The sequence below is a fragment of the Falco cherrug genome, chromosome 3 (genome assembly GCF_023634085.1).
Source record: "Falco cherrug isolate bFalChe1 chromosome 3, bFalChe1.pri, whole genome shotgun sequence".
Taxonomy (NCBI): Eukaryota; Metazoa; Chordata; class Aves; order Falconiformes; family Falconidae; genus Falco; species Falco cherrug.
The window spans coordinates 88,226,497-88,245,013 of NC_073699.1; the positions used below are offsets into that span (position 1 = coordinate 88,226,497).

General features: G+C 45.8%; 2 protein-coding genes across 11 annotated transcripts in view; one reads left to right on the top strand and one right to left on the bottom strand.

The window, feature by feature from the left end:
- The window catches only part of SLC45A4 (solute carrier family 45 member 4), a 90,345-nt gene extending 81,433 nt beyond the window's left edge, over positions 1-8,912 (top strand). For all 6 annotated transcript variants that reach the window (XM_027806084.2, XM_055703769.1, XM_005431840.4 and 3 more), the window contains 3 exons: positions 59-158; positions 1,167-1,378; positions 2,202-8,912. In XM_027806084.2, coding sequence (XP_027661885.1) covers positions 59-158; positions 1,167-1,378; positions 2,202-2,564 — 675 coding nt within the window. In that variant the 3' untranslated portion in view covers positions 2,565-8,912. The remainder of the gene's footprint in view (positions 1-58; positions 159-1,166; positions 1,379-2,201) is intronic.
- A 6,162-nt stretch (positions 8,913-15,074) lies between these two features.
- Positions 15,075-18,517, bottom strand: part of DENND3 (DENN domain containing 3) — a 44,704-nt gene continuing 41,261 nt past the window's right edge. For all 5 annotated transcript variants that reach the window (XM_055703756.1, XM_055703757.1, XM_055703755.1 and 2 more), the window contains one exon: positions 15,075-16,614. In XM_055703756.1, coding sequence (XP_055559731.1) covers positions 16,414-16,614 — 201 coding nt within the window. In that variant the 3' untranslated portion in view covers positions 15,075-16,413. The remainder of the gene's footprint in view (positions 16,615-18,517) is intronic.

Genomic DNA, 18,517 nt, shown 5'->3' on the forward strand with positions numbered 1-18,517 from the left:
CTCGTTTCTGAGATGCGCTCGTTACAAGAAAGTGGCTTTGCATTTGTGTGTGTTGCAGGCCCCTTCTAACTCAACTGAGCTACACGCCTATAACGCTGGAGTTCAGATGGGATGCTGGGGACTGGTAATTTATGCTGCTACTGCTGCTGTTTGTTCAGGTAAGAGACTATGCACAATCAGACAGTGTTATGCACCTCATAGATGTATTTGCAAGGTAGAAATAGTTTTGCTTCAGTTAGCATCTGCATCCTTGTTTGGTGTGAAGGATATTTTGGAAAAGCATTTGATGTGGTCAAAGTGGAAGGGGCTTCTTTAAGAATCAATATTAAAAAATCCCTCCAAATGTAGGGGTGGAAATAAGAACAGATCAGTTAAGTGGCATAAAGCACAACATTTTATCAAAGGATATTAATGGCATTTGGTTAGTCATCAGGAAACTAAAATTATGCTTGTTAGAAAATTGAAGCATATGTAAGAAGGTTTTGCAAAGACTTTTTAAAATCAGAATTATAAATATGTATTTCTGAAAGTCTTTCATGTTCTCTAATCAACAGATAAAGCAACTACAGACAATTTAGGCTTGGAATACAGACTCTGAAATTGAGAACTTTTGCCAAATGTAAATTCTGCCAAATTCTGCCTTCTGCAGTACGTGCGCAGGCATATCTGTACAGATCAGTATCGTGGGGACTGCCTCTTTGTTGAGACATGCCAAGTTGAAGTTCAGGTGGGCAGCTTGTTTCTGAACGCAAACTGAAATGGGTCTGTGAACATCAGTTACCTGATCACTTTGTTTAGCGAATGTGCTTGCGTTAGAAACAGAACGGCCTCTGTGCTCGGTGTGTACCTGCATTGACAAAGTTAACGAATAGGTAAAATTACTGAATGGACCGAGTGGACCATGATAGGTTTGAGTCTCAATGCATTTTGTTCTGCCTCAGACTTGTAGCATGGTTTAGGCAAGTCTCTGAGCTCAATTGCTCCCCAGTTTCTGTAGCCGCAACGCGTTTCTTTCCCAATGACAGCTGAGCTATTCTGCCAAGACAAGCCAAATACTCGGTGAGCATCCAAGCCCTAAACAGCATAGCGAGCCATCACGGCCACATCAATACCATAAAACTTTGTCGAGTAAACTGACATTTATGTTTCATTCTTCATCTCTGCAGCTTTGTTGCAGAAATATTTGGACAACTATGACCTTAGTATAAAAGTGATCTACATCCTGGGCACGCTGGGTTTTTCTCTTGGCACTGCGGTGATGGCTATGTTCCCCAACGTGTATGTCACTATGATAATGATCAGCACTATGGGAATAGTCTCCATGAGTATCTCCTACTGTCCCTATGCGCTTTTGGGACAATACCACGATATTAAACAGGTACGTAGAATATTTTGGGTATTTTAATCAAAGCAGAGCCTTCACATTTCACTGAAGATCACAGTGGCAAAATGGATTTATTAAACCCCATTATTTGAGGTATATGCTTTGTTGGGATGTGGGCCAAAGCAGAAATTCATCCTTGATAGTAAATAGCAAGAGCTGCTACTTAAATCTGCTGGTAGTACCAAGCTTCAGGTTGGCTCGGTGGGGTCATGATTACCATGTGCTGAGGTATAAAAGGATTTGGGTGGACGTGGTAGGATGAAGAGAGATGAAATAATTATTGCACTATTTATTATATACCTAGTAGTTATACTGTTTCAGATGTGTTATGTTAGCATTACTCAGGTTTTTCAGAGTCTTAGATATTGACGTGAGTCAACTATCAGTTTGGGGAGATGTAAGGCAAACTGATTCTGCTGGAAAAAAGGACAGATTTACTTTCCATCTTTCAGCACTGTTCCATTTGGATTACAAATTACAGGAGGATTGTTGATTTTAACATGTTTCTGCATTGGGATGGGGATGGGGATTCCTTTTTATAATTTCCACCAACTCTTTCATGTAATTTTTTTCTACAAAACCTGATCTTGGAGCCAGTTGACACTAGGAGTACCCCACTAAATGTCTGTCTCATGGTGCAAGATGAGAATGTGCTTGATAAGTAGGTGAGAAGGCTCTTTGGGCTTGTATAGCCTGCATGATGCACAAGGATGGCATGAAGTCCACCACATCGCAGAGAAATTTGAGGAAGATGCTAATGTTTAACCATTTGATTTAATCCATTGTTTTGCCTCCTAACATGTTTGTCTTTTTCCAGTACATTCACCATAGCCCTGGGAACTCAAAGCGAGGATTTGGCATAGACTGTGCTATTCTGTCATGCCAGGTTTACATCTCTCAGATCCTCGTGGCCTCTGCGCTTGGTGGTGTGGTAGATGCGGTTGGCACAGTCAGTGTCATTCCCATGGTGGCTTCAGTGGGATCCTTCCTGGGGTTTTTGACAGCTACCTTCTTGGTGATATACCCCGAAGTCAATGAAGAGCCAAAGGAAGAACAGAAAGGATTAGGTCCTCCGGAGACAGCCGAGGGCAACGGCATGAGTGCAGAGAAGCCAACTGTGCTGAAGCTCACACGCAAAGGAGCTGCCACATCGGAGCTGGAGAGTGAATCAGCTGTGTGAGACCATCGCTTATTGTTCACTCACATTCCAGGGAGTGCAGGTGCAGGATCAAGAACTTTTTTTTTCCCCCAGGAAAAAAAAATTAGGGTCTTCACTACTTGTAGCTGAAATTGCAAAAGAAAAGGCAGTTTCATGCAAAAATGTAAATGAAATCCTGTAGTCCTTAATATAGATTTGAACAGGTAGCTATGATGCTAATTGCTTTCTCTACAACTTAGAAACGTCATTTCTGAACACTTTTTTATTAAGAATACATTTAGATTGCAAATAAGTTTTATTAATCTGCATGAGACTCACAGTGTATTCAATTAGCAGTTAGAAAAAGTAAGTTTTCGGCTGGTTTTAAACTGAAAATGGAAGCTATCTTGACTTACAGTCTCTTGCTGTTTTTTTGTCTGAACATTTCAGATTTCACTAGTGTAATAGCCGAATCAAACGCTTAGACATCTTGATCAATTTTTTCTTAAGCATGATATTATTGGTCTGACAGCTACAGTTTTTTAGCATTAATTTTAGACTTCATGTTTTTGTTAGTGCAATTACTACAGAATAGTTTTATTTACAATTATTTTCAAGAAAAACAAAAGCAATTAGTGCGGTTTCTAAGAAACTGCCGTGAATCCTTTCAGTCACACTGTTCAACAGCTACTCCCAAGTCTGCTGCTTGTCAAGAGAGGGTGACATAGGTGATGTGAACTGTAGAGGGAAGGAGCAGCAGCTGGGAGAGGTGACCAGCACTCACAGGTTTTTATCACAAGTGCTGCACTTCAAGAATGTCGTTGGAATACGCTGTGACAGTTTTTAGCCTGGTGTTTTTCGTGCTGGTGAACTTGAGGGTTTTCTTGGCATTTTAAACCTGGTCATCTCTGGATGAAGCTGCCATAGAGAAAGGGTGTCTCTGGGGTCAGCTTCATGGGAAGGGGGCGTGCGGATTCTCTTTTGTAGGGAAAGTAATTGATTAATTGCACTTTTTATGATCCTTTAACCTCCTGGCTGAGAACACAGCAGCCAAGGTAAAGACACAGTGTCAGTACAACAAGGTGAACCAAAGGCCTACCTCCGTCACTTTATGGCATAGTCTGGGTGTATGAAAAGCTGTGTCAGAAACAGTATTTAGGCCTTAAAATTCAATCCACTAGCATGTGTTGCTGTTCCAGTCCCCGTGTTGGAGGAATTGCAGGCTGGAGCTCTTCTGAGCTGCTGTACTGATGTCGTCAGCGCAACCTCCATGCCCCCTTCCTTGATTCAGGATATAGCTGCAGTGTAAAGACATTTTTCTGTGAAGAGCTTGAAAGAGTTGTGCTAATCTGATTTAAAACAGCATTTGGATCGCTAGCAATGCGCCCCAGTCCACGGGCAGCCAAAGCTCAGAGATCCAGCAGTCATTTAAAGCAACTTTAGAAACTGAACTTCTGTTTGTTGTCTTATAAGAAGTGTTTGTGATGCTATTTACTCATTTTCGCATGGGCCTCCGGGCTGCAGTCAGTCCGTCTGCTGAACAGACAAATCACAGCTCGTTGTAAGATTTCTGCTGCCTCAGACTTCTCATACTACAGTACTTTAAAATGCATGTGTAAATCATGCTGCAATATAGTCATTCAAAAGAAGAATATATATTTCAAAATGAAAAGCAGTTTTTAATAAATTACTTGAATTGTCAATGTATTTAAGAAATGTATGTTTTGGTATATTTGAAGTTAACGCGCAGTCTTGGCCAGCATCGTTGACAAATTTTGGTGGCGTACGTGGGTTTCTTAGCTGAAGGCTTTCAGTCAGTGCCGATGCCCTGTGCTATCAAGGGTGACAATGTTGTTTTTAGGCTGGTGAAATCACCGAGCACTAAAGTACACGTAATCGCACAGGACTTAGGGGTTTTAGTTTCATGTGTCTTGAGAAAGTCTTTTTTTCTTTGAGGTGAATATTTTTTTATTTAGAACACATACTGTGAACTGTGTTCAGACAGGGGAATAATACTACTGAAGAATATGAGACCTTACTGAAGAAATCAGTTGTAGGAAACTTTAACTGAACTTCTGCCGTGAATTTTATCATCTCAGTTACATTTAATATATTCTAGTGATGTTCATGTACAACAGAGATGAGTGTTGTATTTCACCCTATAACTGGCATTCATGTAAAATGCACACTGAGTTAGACATTTTAAAGTGGCTTTAATATTTTATTTTTGAAGCTCCTTGAAGATTCTTCTTTTGGTTAAATGAACGCTGTCAAGTATTCCTTATTTTAATCTGTTCCTGGAAAGGTTCTTCTACAGTTTAAAAAATCTGCATCTTCTGACTGGTGCCAGCTTTAGCCTTTTCCCCACGAGTTTCATGGATCGGTGTGGTTTCAAAGCACCACTACTTCACACTGCACCTTTGTAAGCCAAGATTTCTTTCACAGCACCATCGAGCTGACCAAGATCTAGCTCAGGGGTCCTTAAACTATGGCCTGCGGGCTGGATACGGCCCCCCAGAGTCCTCAATCTGGCACCCAGTATTTACAGACCCCCCTGCCCCCCCCCGCCGGGGTTGGGGGGGGAACCAAGCAGCCGCAGATGGCTGCCTGCCACTGCATCCGCGCACCGGCCCCCTGGTTAAACAGTTTGAGGACCCCTGATTCTAGCTGCAGGGAGGAGTTGAAGCTCCCTCTCGTTTCACACCCAGAAGAGGGGATGTGAAACTGTTTGGGGTATGAGCTCACACACACTGAGCTTTTTTCAGTCAGGGGAAGGGTGAGGAGGGAGGAAGGACATTTTGAACCCAGAGGTTTTCAAAGGCAAGGCAGGCCCAATTCTGTCCCAGCCAGCACTTGGCATAGCCTCGTTTCTAAGAATGGGACGTTCAGATATGTATTTGGAGTTGTTTATGGGGCTGTTTAATTACTGTGTGTAACACATGAATGTGCACACTGCCTTGCAGCAGGAAGCTCTATTTCACTCCCCTGTAAAAGCTGAAGGAAATAATTCTTCATTGTAAACACACTGAAGTATTTGTAGTATTGCCAGAAGATTTAACTTGGGGGAGCACCAGCCAAAGTATCTCCTCCGGTACCTTGGCTGGCCTGTGAAACCACCACACTGGCTTCACTGTGCTTGCTGGTGAGGGCTCCCGAGGTCTTTCGTAGTAATGCTTTTCCTTGAATTAGAGAGTTTTCTTTCTAGTCCTGGCACTTCTCAGGGTAGAGCAGGCAATGATTTATTTTTTGTGTGTTCCTTACCTTTTGCTACAGAAATGATGATTTTTTTTTTTTTTTTTATGGTCACAATTAAAAGGTGAAGTAGTATGATTTTATGTGTTTATTGCAGAAGTTGTGGGAAGAGAGATTTGAAGGAGGGTGGTTTTTTTTTTTTTTTTTACTCCTTATGACAGTAAGTATCATTTTTTGTTTGTCGGTATTACTGTATAGTCCAATTCATCCTGCATGCTCCGTCTTTTTGGACCTTTCCTACAGTAGGCTTCAGGTTTAGTGGTTTCATTCTGTGTTGCTCTATACTGTAAGTAATATTACCATATTCTGCTGCAGTCCTTCTGGTGATGTCTAACACCTCGGACATGAGACACTGTTAGTGCTCAGATTCTTGAGTGCTGTAGTCAGTAAGCTGCACATCTAGAAATATTTCGCATGAGAGCAGAGAAGCTCTCTTTAACCACTCAGAAAGGTGTAGCATGGATTTTTGCACCCTTGGGTTATTGCAAGAGTCTGATCAGATCTGCACTGTTTGTGGATGGCAGTTTCAGACTCCAGAAGCAATAATTTCTTAGGAATGTTTCTCTTCCTGCTGGTTAGATGACTTTCATAGAGATTTATTACCTAAATAGCCTTTTAATAGCATGAATCTGGTCGTTTGCTAGCACTGGCAGTAAGCAGTTATGGAAAGATGTGGATTGTTCATCATCAGAAGGGAGGAAGCCAGTAAATCCAATGGAGGTTAGTGCTCCTTGAAACACACAATGTCCTTCTCCCTTTTCACTTGGAGCCTTGTTCTAGACTATGAAATATTCCCGGCACGGCAGGCTGAAAAGGAGGCAGCTGCAGATTTAGCGTCCCAGTTTTCTTGCCAGTGCCGATGCTGGCATGCAGGCCCCGTGATGAAACAGGCTTGCGTGAAGTTTTCCACAGAGGCATGAAGCAAGGGCTGAGCCCTTCTTAGTCCTCCCCCATCTGATCTGAATCCCCCCCTCCGCACTTGGAATGACAGTGGCAACAACAGTGATTATTGCCAGGTACCTCATTAAAACCTCACCTCTATCATTAGAAACACATTCACCCGCCCTCGGTTTGTGGCGAGCTTGGTCTTCCTCCAGCATTCACCATTAAAGGCAGGATTTGCATGGCTGCTAGTAGGGTCTTGCAGCCACGCAGGTTGAGGTTACATTTACAAATAAAGGTGGAGAAATTCACAGTTTGTTCCTGCAAGAGCTCCTTCCATGTCTGGGCGGGAGGGGAGCTGAGGGGCACTGCCTTCCCGGAGGCACGTCACAGGGGTCAGCGTTCGTTTTCAGTGCTCGCTCATGGTTTCAGTAACTCTGCATATACACGTAGCCGGGTTGCACAACACTCCGTTGTTCAGTCCCTGCGACAAATCATAGTTCAGTCACTGAGAGTTGGGTTTTTTTAGGTGCGTGTGCGTGTGTCAATGTATCTGTGTGTGTATACATTTATATACACACTGCTCGGGCCAAAATCTCTTTTGGTGGTTGTGTGCTTGTCATCACTGTACTCAACATTTTCAACTGAGTTCTTCCAGATTTCCTTCATCCTTGTCTGATGCGAGACGAGCTCAGCTATAAATATGTATCCTATTTAAATAATAAGTAAACTCCTGCATGATATTCCAAGCACATGTAGCAGCTTCGGCATCTGAAGTATCTATTGTGAAAGAGAAGTTGGTTTTTATTTGCAGCTGTTTTGTCCTTCTTTCCTTTTAATAGGCCAAATAAATGTAACGAACACCAAATGTTGCACAGAGATGTTATTAATGACTGTGTAGAAGAAATACCAAATTTTATTTTTCTTTGCAGAAACTTTATGGTTACAGAGAGTTCTCTAGCTGTTATTCTTCCTTAAATGACAAAGCTGAACGTTTGTAAAGTGCATCAAAAATGGTCATTTTTAAAAAGTGGAGCTACCCAAAGTTTTCTCTTTCTCATGTTGCATCCAGAACAAGCCATTGGCAGAGGTGAGCTGCAGAAGCTCAGATATCAACTGGCTTTTTGATTTTGAGTTTCAAGACTCAGCAACCCAGTGAGTTAGGAAATAGTCTTAATAACAAAAAGGCTCAACTGCCTTTTCTTACTGTGGCACTAATATCTGCAAAGGTCTGCCCATTAAGATGTTCCAGTTTTTCCTGTAATTTAAATTAAGTTCACCTCCCCAAACACGGTTTTTATTTGGTTCCTCAACCCAAGCAGCCCTGCAGCTCACCTGTCTTTCAATCTTGCCTTCCCTCGCCCGGGAAGCACAGCGGACCATGATGGGTGCCCAGGAGGGACAAATACCTTCCACCCCTAGAAGAGAGCATCTGCTAAAATTAAAAGGCTTTTGATGCCCTTGTGACCTGCTGAAACTTTAGCAAACACGGTTCGATTTGAATACATTTTTTCTTAAATTTTGAAGTTGAGGGTGAAGCTTTAGGAACATTTAGCCGAACTAGGCATCCCCTTATTTAGTCTGCACCTATTGAATCCTTAATGACAGCTAAATTGTAGTAAATAGCCCCAAAAACCAGAAAGACTTTTCTCTCAACAAATTGGCAGTTCCCAACATTAATTTTTATTTTTCTGATGTAACATGAACACTAAGCCCTTTTGGTAGCCAAATGACCAGCTTATTTTAAATGCCTCATATTAATAGAAAGCTGCATATATAGGCATCTCATAGCAGAAAAAAAAAAAAAGAAAAAAAAAGAATATTTAGTTCCTTTGTGAACTGGCCATATGACAACTACTTTTTTATCAACTTATTAAGTTGGGGCACTATAATAGCTCTTGCTGAGTTTAGCAATGTTTATAAGCATGTGTTAAACACATAATGTTGTTTTATGAGGAAAAAGGGATAAAGAAAAGTAATGTCACAGATGAATGTTTGAGTGCGTAGATGGCATAATGTATGTATGATTTTTATTTCTACACTGTTGAGCTTATTTTCTGTTTTAAGGTTAAAAGAAGAGGTTTGTTGCATGAGAACTATTTTATTGTGTTCTGCACTTTCTGTTCTTTTTGTATAATCTTGATTTTTTTTCATTTATGTATAGAAAAAAATCAATTTAGAAATATTCTACTCCACAAAACATTGTGTTCCAATCTGTTGTTCAGAAGTTCGATCTTAATAAACATTTCAGTAAGAGTTGGTGGCTGGAGTTCCTGTGTTGGTTGTAGGGAACGTGAGTGTCCTGGCTGTGGTTGCACCTGTGGGGCTGGCAGCAATGCTGGCTCCCTGCTACTGGCTGAACGCTGCTGCCGCCTCCCCTCGTCCCTGAGCTGTACAAGACAAATAATGTTCACCGGCTTCCCAAAGGTTAATTAATATTTCTAAAAACATTACTACAAAAAAAAAAAAACCCAAACAGTTCACAAACACTTGATAAACTCACCTGACACTTGCAGGGTTCAGGTGCAACAGAGGAGGGAGCGCAGATGGAGAGCAAACAGTGACGCCTGGGAGAGGTGTATGTCCCCAGCTGCAGACTCTGCTCCTGCCCTGGTTGCTCTGACCCCTTCCCAGGGTAGTGGCTGTCACCTGCTGAGCCAGCAAAATCCATCATCTTCATGCCATCACCAAGAGCACTACTGGGGCCTCAGGGCTGTCAGGCCTTCCCTTCCAGTGGGTGGCAGGGAGGGTCTTGTCCCTTCTTTGCCAGCATATTGGCCTTTTCCCACTCCTCTTCCTTACCACGGTGTGGGATTCCTCTGCGCGGGAGGGCCTGGGAGCGTTTCAGGAGGAAACAAATGTAACTAATAAGGAGCTTCCAAAGAAACCAGCTCACACCCAAACTGACTAACCACATGGGCCATTGCTACTGACAAGAAAGGGGAAAGCCAGAGACCAGTCTATCTGATTACAAATGCCAGCTGACAGGGTTAAACTTGCCTTGTGGAGAGCTCAGTTGTCCTGATTTGATTTCTAGCGCTTTACTTGACAGATCTGATCTGTGACTTCCCCTGAAGGCACTTCTTCAGAACTGGTATAAGCAGCTCAGAGAATTTGATGCCTGTGCAGCATTTAGTTCATTTTTGACGAAACCCAGCTCATCTGTGCTCTTTTCTCACTGGACCTGATGTTAAGAAAGAAGTGAAAACATAAAATGCAATAAATCTGACTTTCAGCCTGGGCTATGAACTTGATTTTTCACCAGCATCAGGGAGAGAGCATGGACACTGCCTCCTTGGGGAAGGAGCTATTTCAAATACCTACAGAAGACCCAGCTGTGCTGGTTTTGGCTGGATAGAGTTAACTTTCTTCATAGCACCTCATACAGAGCTGCTATGAAGCATGGGGGAGTGAGGTTGCTGGCTGGGGTGAAACTACGATGAGCAAGAGCCTCCCTTCCTCACCCCACCTGGCAGAGCAGGGCCCTCACCATGGGGAGCTCACCAGGCAGAGCCCAACCAAAGTAAAGTGGGGATTAAGTGGCAGGGACTGCCCTGCATCCCTGTCTTCTCCCAGCACAATTAAAAGTAAAGAAGCCAAAAGGATGTGAAAGGAGTAAAGAAATAACCCTGAACTTCCCTGGGCTGGGTCTTGCAAGGCATGACACTGAGCCCCTCTCTCTGTCCATGCATCTCCTCCCCAGTATCTGCTTGTTAGCTCTGTCCCCTGTGCCAAGAGATGGGGAGGACCGGGCAGTCCGCTTCTTCCTTTCCAGTGTCACAAGGCAGCCAGGGGAGAGTGACAAGAAACAGAAGCCTCTCAGATGCTGTTGTTCCTGCAGGGTGATGCCCAGAGAGGAGGAAAAGTGCGGAAAGGCATTGCTTGGCTCAGGAGACATGACGTACCCTCTGGCCTAGGAGGGGGAGGCTGCCATCCCCAGTCAGGAGCACCGGGTCCCTCCTCGGGCTGGGAGCAGGGTGCCAAGTCTGGGCTGGCTGAAGCACGCTGAGGAAGGGGTGAGGAAAGAAGAGCTGGTCACCCCTGAGCTATGGTTCAAGTTAAATACAGCCATTAAAAAATAGCTCAGTGGCCTTGGAGTAGCTGGGAACAGCGCGAGAGGGGCCTGCCCCAGTGCTTGCCCCGCTTCCCAGTCTCGACCCAGGATGAAACAACCAGCAAACTAGGACCTTCCTGTCAGCCCCAGCCTGCCCCAGTGGAGTCAGTCCCTGCACCCTGCAGGCTTCGCAGCAGCTGGAGTAACATCTCTCGCACCCTGGGGCAGGGGGCGGGGGTATACTGTGCCCATGTCCACGCCAGCCCTCAGTGCTGGCAGGGAGGTAATGCCACCTACTGCCGAGGGCTACCATTGGGTATTTACAGGGGAGCCCAATGGCCACCTGTTACTGCCTCTGTGCGGCTGTCGCAGGCCCTGCTGAGCAGCCCCAACCCCGCTGTGCCCTGCAGGATCAGGCCCTGTCGTGCACGCTGCCTGCACCCCACGTAGGCACCCGGCAGAGCTGAGACCTCATGCACTCCCGGACTCCCACTACTGCCCACTCCCCAGCAGCTCCAACCTTGCACGACACACTCATAAGCCCAGAGCTCACGGGGACATGGGATGTGACCATCTTCCAGGTGGTGACACCACAGACACACACCCTTGAGTTGGGGTCCCACGCAGTGGGCAGCCCTTCGCATCCTGAAAAGGGGCAGGGGGCAGCCACCCGGCAGGGAACTAGCCCTGGAGGGCCGTGGTGATGGATGGGGAGTTGCAGCAGGACAGTGGCCCAAATCCTAGGGCCAAGGGTGGCGGGCAGCCGCTGCCCCAGCTCCCAGCCCTGAGCAGGCAGCATTTGCTTCCTTTTCTTTGGGCCTGGGAGGCTGCACTGGTGCAAAGTGGCATTTGCGCAACATCTTTCCTGACCTAACACCTGGGGTGGCACAAGGGCCACCCACCCGCAGCCAAAAGTGGGGGACCCGTGTGAGGCGCTGGGGCAAAGCACCACGGAGGAGGAAGTCACACACGCGGGGAAATCCTGCAGCTTACATTCTACCTCAGCCTCAGCCTCCAAATGGCAGCTGACCCCAGCGCAGCTGGCACCCACTCAATGGCACACAGCAAAGGACAGCCCCGCCACCACCCCCTGGGGAGAGGGCTGGGAGCACAGTAGCACAGTAGCTGAAAGAGATGCAGAAAGAGCAACAGAGGCAAGTAATTAATGGGGGGGGGGGGGGGGTGGTGGTGTCTGAGGATGGGCTTTTGCTTCGCTGACTGTAGCAAGCTGACAGCAAGACAGGGTTCAGTCAGTACTGATGGCGAAAGGGAACTAGTCCTACAAACAGACCCGCAGAAGCCCATGAATGCAGGCTGGAAGGAGAGGAAGGGGCCATTTCCTACCTTGCTGCACGGCCCTGATCAGCCAGCACAAGTCAGCCCGAATTTCCAAGCAGCTCCCATCTCCGCAGCAGAGTAATTTCTAGAAGCAAACACTGCCATCCCTTGGTTTGAATCGCAGAATCCTAGAAAACCTCCAGCTGGAAGGGCCCCATAAGGATCATCAAGGCCCACTCCCTGCTCCTTGCAGGACTACCTAAAACTAAACCATATGACTACGAGCATCATCCAGACGCTCCTTGAACTCTTGACAGGCTTGGTGCTGTGACCGATTCCCTGGGGAGCCTGATCCAGTGACCAATCACCCTCTCAATGAAGAACATTTTTTTAATGTCCCATCTGAACTTCCCCTGACATGGCTTCATCTCATTCCCTCATGTCCTGTCGTGGTCACCAGAGAGAGAAGATCAGCACCTCCCCCTCCACTGCCCCCCTTGAGGCAGTTGCAGACTGCGATGAGGTCACCCCTCAGCCTTCTCCAGACTGAAGAAACCAATTGGCCTCAGCTACTCCTCCTGTCTTGCCCCTGAGGGTTTTCACCACCCTCCTCTGGACACACTCTAATAGTTTATGCCCTTCTTCTACCGAGGCACTCAAAACTGCGTATAGAACTTGAGGTGGGGCCACACGAGCACAGTGGTGGGACAATCACCTCCCTCCACCAGCTTGCTATGCTGTGCTTGATGCGCCCCAGGACATGGTTTTAGCTGCCAGGGCATGCTGTTAACTCATATTGCCATCAACCCAAACGCCCAGAGCTTTCTACAGGGCTGCTCCCTGTAGTCCTCCCATGTCACCTGTCCTTGTTTCCAATCCATACTTTTTCCACCTAAGGAGGAGACATGCCAGCTGCCCCAGGCAGGAACTTGTCGCCGTGGCCCTCTCTCCCTGGAGTTACCACATTCTGCCCGGTGGAGAGAGGACAGGGAATCCTCTGTCTCATGCCTCCTGGCTGCCTGACAGGCCTGTCCCAGGGAGGCCAGGCACGGCTCCAGTCGTCTGGTTCCCCACCCCGACTCCCTGATCCTCCTCAGCCTACTCCCCTCCTCCCGGTGCTCTGCCACTGAGTGGAGGAGTTCCTCCAGCCGGGCACATCTCCCACGGGAGCGCTCACCACTGCTGGCTGGTACTGCCGTAAGAGCCGGGCACGGCCTGCAGCGGGGCACCGGGGTGGCTGCCCGTTCCCACCCGAGCTCTGTCTGGGCAGCTGCGTCAGTCACGGTGGGTGCAGAGCGTAGAGAGGACAGGGCCTTCTGTTGGGTGGATCCCACTGCTCCCTGTCCCAGCCAGCAGAGTCATAACACCCATCCTGTACAAACTGCCGCCCTAAATGTCAGCTGCTAGTGCTCCCCAGGGGTTGCTTTGGGGTTCGGGAGGGTGGGGGGTCAGGGCTTGCCTGCAGTGTCTTCTGGCCCTGTTCTGGTCTCAGCTGCTGTGCCATGACTGCAGGCTCCTGGCGGGTCTCTCTACTCCCCTGAAGTTCCCCGGTTGGGAAAAGCGGGGAAAAATCAGCAGCAAAAAGGAGCTGAACACACATTAGCCTGAACAGCCTGGCAGGATCCAGAGGCTCTGTCTGGTCAATCCACTCATAAATAGCTGAAGAACTTCTGTATTCGCATAGCAACCTCGAGCGCTGTTTTGAGAGTGAGACAATTTCAGGTAGAGTATAAAACCTTCCAGTGTTTGTCAGCCTCTTTAAAGCCCCGACAATCAGCTTTTTAATTGAAAAAGCTCAACAAAAGCTTTATAAAACTCAAGCCATCAAGCACTAGTAGTTACAGCGTCACTACTCACAGGAGTCCTTGTTACATGCCAAGGCAGCACCATGCTAAGCATTACATGAGCACAACCAGAATAGTCTCTGCCTCAAACAGCTTACTCCAGGGTGAAACAACAGCCAGACAGAGATCACAAAGTCACAAGCCAGTGTGGACTGCGCACAGGCAACTAGACCTGGCAATCTCTTAGTAAGCATCGCAACACAGAGCTCAGAGGACCACTCAAGATCTTAGGATCCCTTCCCCCTATGCCTTCCCACCATCAAGGAGCCCAGGGAAAGTGACTGAAAAACCATCAAAAACTCAACAAAACCCTACCTCACCCTTCCTGCAGATTCATTTCCACAACTGCAACATTGTGGCAAAGCTGAAACGGTAAGTGAACACATACCTGAGTGTCCTCGTTGCACTGGGAGAGACTGACCAACATGATATTGTGCTCCTCATGTCAGTTAAATTGGTATTGCTGGTCCTCCTCCTGCTCTTGGGGACGGGTCAGTGTTCTTGACAGATCTTTGTATCTCATGGTTTTGTCTGAGGTGGTTAAACTCTTCTACACACTGGTCTTCAACAGCTGGTATTAAAGAAAGCAGTGCTTTTAAAAAGGACATACCTACTCAGTAAATTATGTTCCTATTCAATAAATTACTTTGGAGTCTTTCATCAGTGAAAGAACTTATAAGCATGAAAATGGATATTTGCTATTCTTGTCACCTGACATTTTCACAGGCTGGGTACAAACCATTTGAGAGGGCAAAGCCAGGTTTAAGAAGTCTTGCAGGAATGAAAAATCAGTGATGGCAATGACAGCCAGGTGGCAGGTTGTTGTTCACCTCTGTAGCAAGTGAAATTTTATTAACAAGTTCTTTCTAATAATAATAATAAAGTTGTTGGTAGCAACAGCTCACATTTAAAATTTCACATTCCCTTTAGAATGCAGTTTTAAAATGTGGAGCAGAGCTGACATTTTCATCATTGTGTGTCTCTGTACAGAGAAATCTTTTGATTCAGTAAATAATTCATTTCACTTACCATCACCAGTCAGACAGCTGCCAGGACAGGAAATAAGAAGCCTGAAAGTTACAGATGAGAAGCTGATTTTAGAAAGGAGAATATGTAGAGGGAAAAAGCCAGGCAATTACTCCCCATAGTACACAAACAGGATGCAAGTGAGCACTAAAAATCATCATTCTTTTATCGTGTATCAAGTTACACAGGAAAACAAAGAAAGTATAGAGACCAGAGTATCAATATGGTGTTTAATATTCTTAAATTGAAAAATAAAACAAAACTAAAAAGGTACAATTCCAGTTACCATCATATGATAAAACCTTTCATCAGTACATTGAAAGAGTTAGAAATATTACAAGGTGCATATCTCCAGTACTTTACACTTGTATTAGGTCTACACTGTTTCATATTTATTAACAAAAGTAGCAGCCCTTTTTTTCCTTTCTATTTACAATATTTAAAATATTGCCTTCCACTTTCCTCAGCACTGATACAGATAAAACTATTCTGTATATATTTATTGTTTTACTTATAGAGAATTGTCATAAATGGAAAAAAAGACGTACATCAGGAAGCAGTTAGGGAATGCTAAAGAGAATCCTCAGACTGCAATTTGATGATGCTCACTTCAGTAATCAAGGAGTAGTTTGATGACTCTGCAGTAGTTAAAAATTAAAGCAGTTTCTACACAAAATAACAGCAGTTCCTCTGATTGTACTGCTCCTCCTTTCAGTCACAGTCTCCAGGTTTGTTTGCACAGTAACTGAAAGATTGTTTCCAAAAGCAAGTATAATATATACAGAAACCACTTAATTTAAGTGCTTCAGATGAAAGAAAAAAAAAAAAGGTGGGGTTTTTTTTCAGAGAAAAAAAGACCAGTTAGAAATGTCAAGCGCTGTGCATCGTTTTTAAAGAAGAAAAGTTTTTAAGTGCAACGGTCATTAAAAAATATGCAAGTGTCTTGTCTGAGCAGCAGTGAGCTTTCAGTGCCACCAGGAAGAACCTGTCTGTGTTTACATTTGAAATACAGCACCATAAATATACATACAGGGGTAATGGACAGTCTTCCCAGCTGAATCTAGCTGCTAGGTCAGAAAGATACTCAACATTCATAGTGACTCCACAAGTCCAATAAATGCATTTTGTTTTTTCTTTTTGGTGATCGTTTCCAGCTATTATAGGCTGTAAACACAGTATCTAATTCCATTTTTTAGGCAACACATGCACTGCACAGAACGAGCTCCAGTAGAATTACTGAGCTGGCTTCGATGCTTTCAGTGCCACCTGGCCTATAACCCTGATCCTTCACATCACCACATGGCAAGCTGAATGCCAGTGACCCCTCTGTTCACATTTCTGTTTCTTTACCAAACCTGCAGGAGCAGCACAAGGTGCAAGGAGAGAGTCACTTCCATTTCGATTTTCTACAACGATGTAGGGATTAAAATAATTCAATAAATAGAAAACAGTAACACTGACAGGTGGTTGAAACATGTGCAAAACGCTGGAGTAAACACAGCCTGAGGTCTTCACTTTTTTCCAGCACAGGTAAGACATATTTTGAATAGCTTAACTATTCAGCTTTCCAAATGGCAATCTTCCCTTCTTCCTTTCCAGAGCCGCTGAGGACGTATCTGTCCTCTGCTGAGCACAACGCCTTTACTGTATCAGCGTGACCAACCAACTCTTTCTCCACAGTCTTCTTCTGAGCACTGATCACATAGATCTTCCCTTTGGTTTTGCCTTGCAAACTTCCACTGCTGCCAACCCACATCTGGAATAAAACAAGACCAAACCACAATCATTTTCATTACTTCACATTTCAGGCTAGGACACAGTTGAGGAGTTTGATGTGCCACATTGTATCAATGAGGATTCTCTCTTGCTAGGCTGGAAAAAAAGAAACAGTAAAAATGTCATATATAAGTATCTCCCCACCCCACCTCAAGTCTTTCTGTCTTCCCCACCCCGACTCCCTGATCCTCCTCAGCCTACTCCCCTCCTCCCGGTGCTCTGCCACTGAGTGGAGGAGTTCCTCCAGCCGGGCACATCTCCCATGGGAGCGCTCACCACTGCTGGCTGGTACTGCCGTAAGAGCCGGGCACGGCCTGCCAGCGGGGCACCGGGGTGGCTGCCCGTTCCCACCCGAGCTCTGTCTGGGCAGCTGCGTCAGTCACGGTGGGTGCAGAGGACAGGGCCTTCTGTTGGGTGGATCCCCACTGCTCCCTGGTCTAGCCAGCAGAGTCATAACACCCTTCCTGTGCGCCAACTGCTGCACAAACTGCCACATTGTAGCCCATTTGCCTGTCCCCGTTTCTAGCATTCCCCAGGGGTTTCCTTTACAAGTGGGGTGGCTTGCCCACTGTTGCCTCTGGCCCTGTTCCAGTCTCCTCAGCCGCTGCCATGTGAGCTGTGGGCTCCTGGCAGGTGTCTCTGCTCCCCTGAAGTTCCCCCAGTTCAGGAAACATCTCTGTGCATCACACTAGAGCGCTCGGCTGCTGATCGTGCCAGCACTGGAGCTGTTCACCTCAGCAACTCAACTTGCCTTTGGTTCCACAGACCCAGTGCAGAGAATAAAACAGAAGGTGTCACTTTACCACTGCATAAACCACAGCATGCCCATTTCTCCAGTGCTGTGTGCTCTGGATATCTGCTCTCTGCACTGCAAGAGCAGTGAAAATCCTGGGAAGATTAACTGCAACTATCAGGAGAAAAAAACCAGCTGTCGTACGAGCAAAGATGGAAAAAGGCAGGACTCCCTAGGCTGGAGAGAAGGCAGCTGAGGAGGGATCACATCAAGGTTTACAAAGTCACAAAAGTGCAGATGAGCAGAATGTAGAATCATTTTTCACATCCCACAGTTAAGAGAAGTAAGGGTCACATGTGGAAGCAAGTAAGAGTTCAGTTTCACTTAGACAAAAGTACTTCTCTGTACGTGGCTGGCACTGAACTTCTAGAAACAGCTGCTATGGGAAACTGTGGCACCAGCAAGTTCGAAATACAATCAGATCCACAGAGATCTGGTTCAAAAATAGCTAATAAATGGCTGAGACAGATGTGCATACTGTAGTACCCATAAACAAGGACCACGGATAGTGAGGGTGCTTAAGGGGAATGGACTGCAGGTACAGGCCAGGTTCACGTGTGCTCCCTACTTCACACTGCTATTGCCAGCAGTAAGAAGCAGAATACAGGGTCAGATGTACCTGGTCTGGCGCAGCAGAAAAAAACAGAAGCTGTGGTCACCCTGCACAAAACTTTGCACAAGATAAGTACTCACTGCTGTGTATTAGCAATGCTTGGCAGCCAGAAAGCATCTTACTTCAGACAGGCACATTATACAAATGGTTTTGTCTCAGGTTTCTTCAAAGACTAAAATCGGCTGGTTTTTAATTGAAGCACAAGCCTGTGGCAGACAACCCTACCAATGCTGTCACTAGCCTTTAACAAGCTGCAAGTTCATTCTTAGCAACTGCAGCGCTGTGTAGAAGAGGAGTACGTGTGCTCCAGCTACTACAGCAGGCTCCAGACTCGTCCCTGGACAACCAAGGCTGCTGAGCTGTTGGCAGGCTAAAAGATGAGGTGCTGAACACTCAAGTTCAGGAGACATTTCACACAGGGATATCTTCCAGTTGTTCCTTTGGTATCAATGAGCTGAATTACAATGGTAGTTAAGG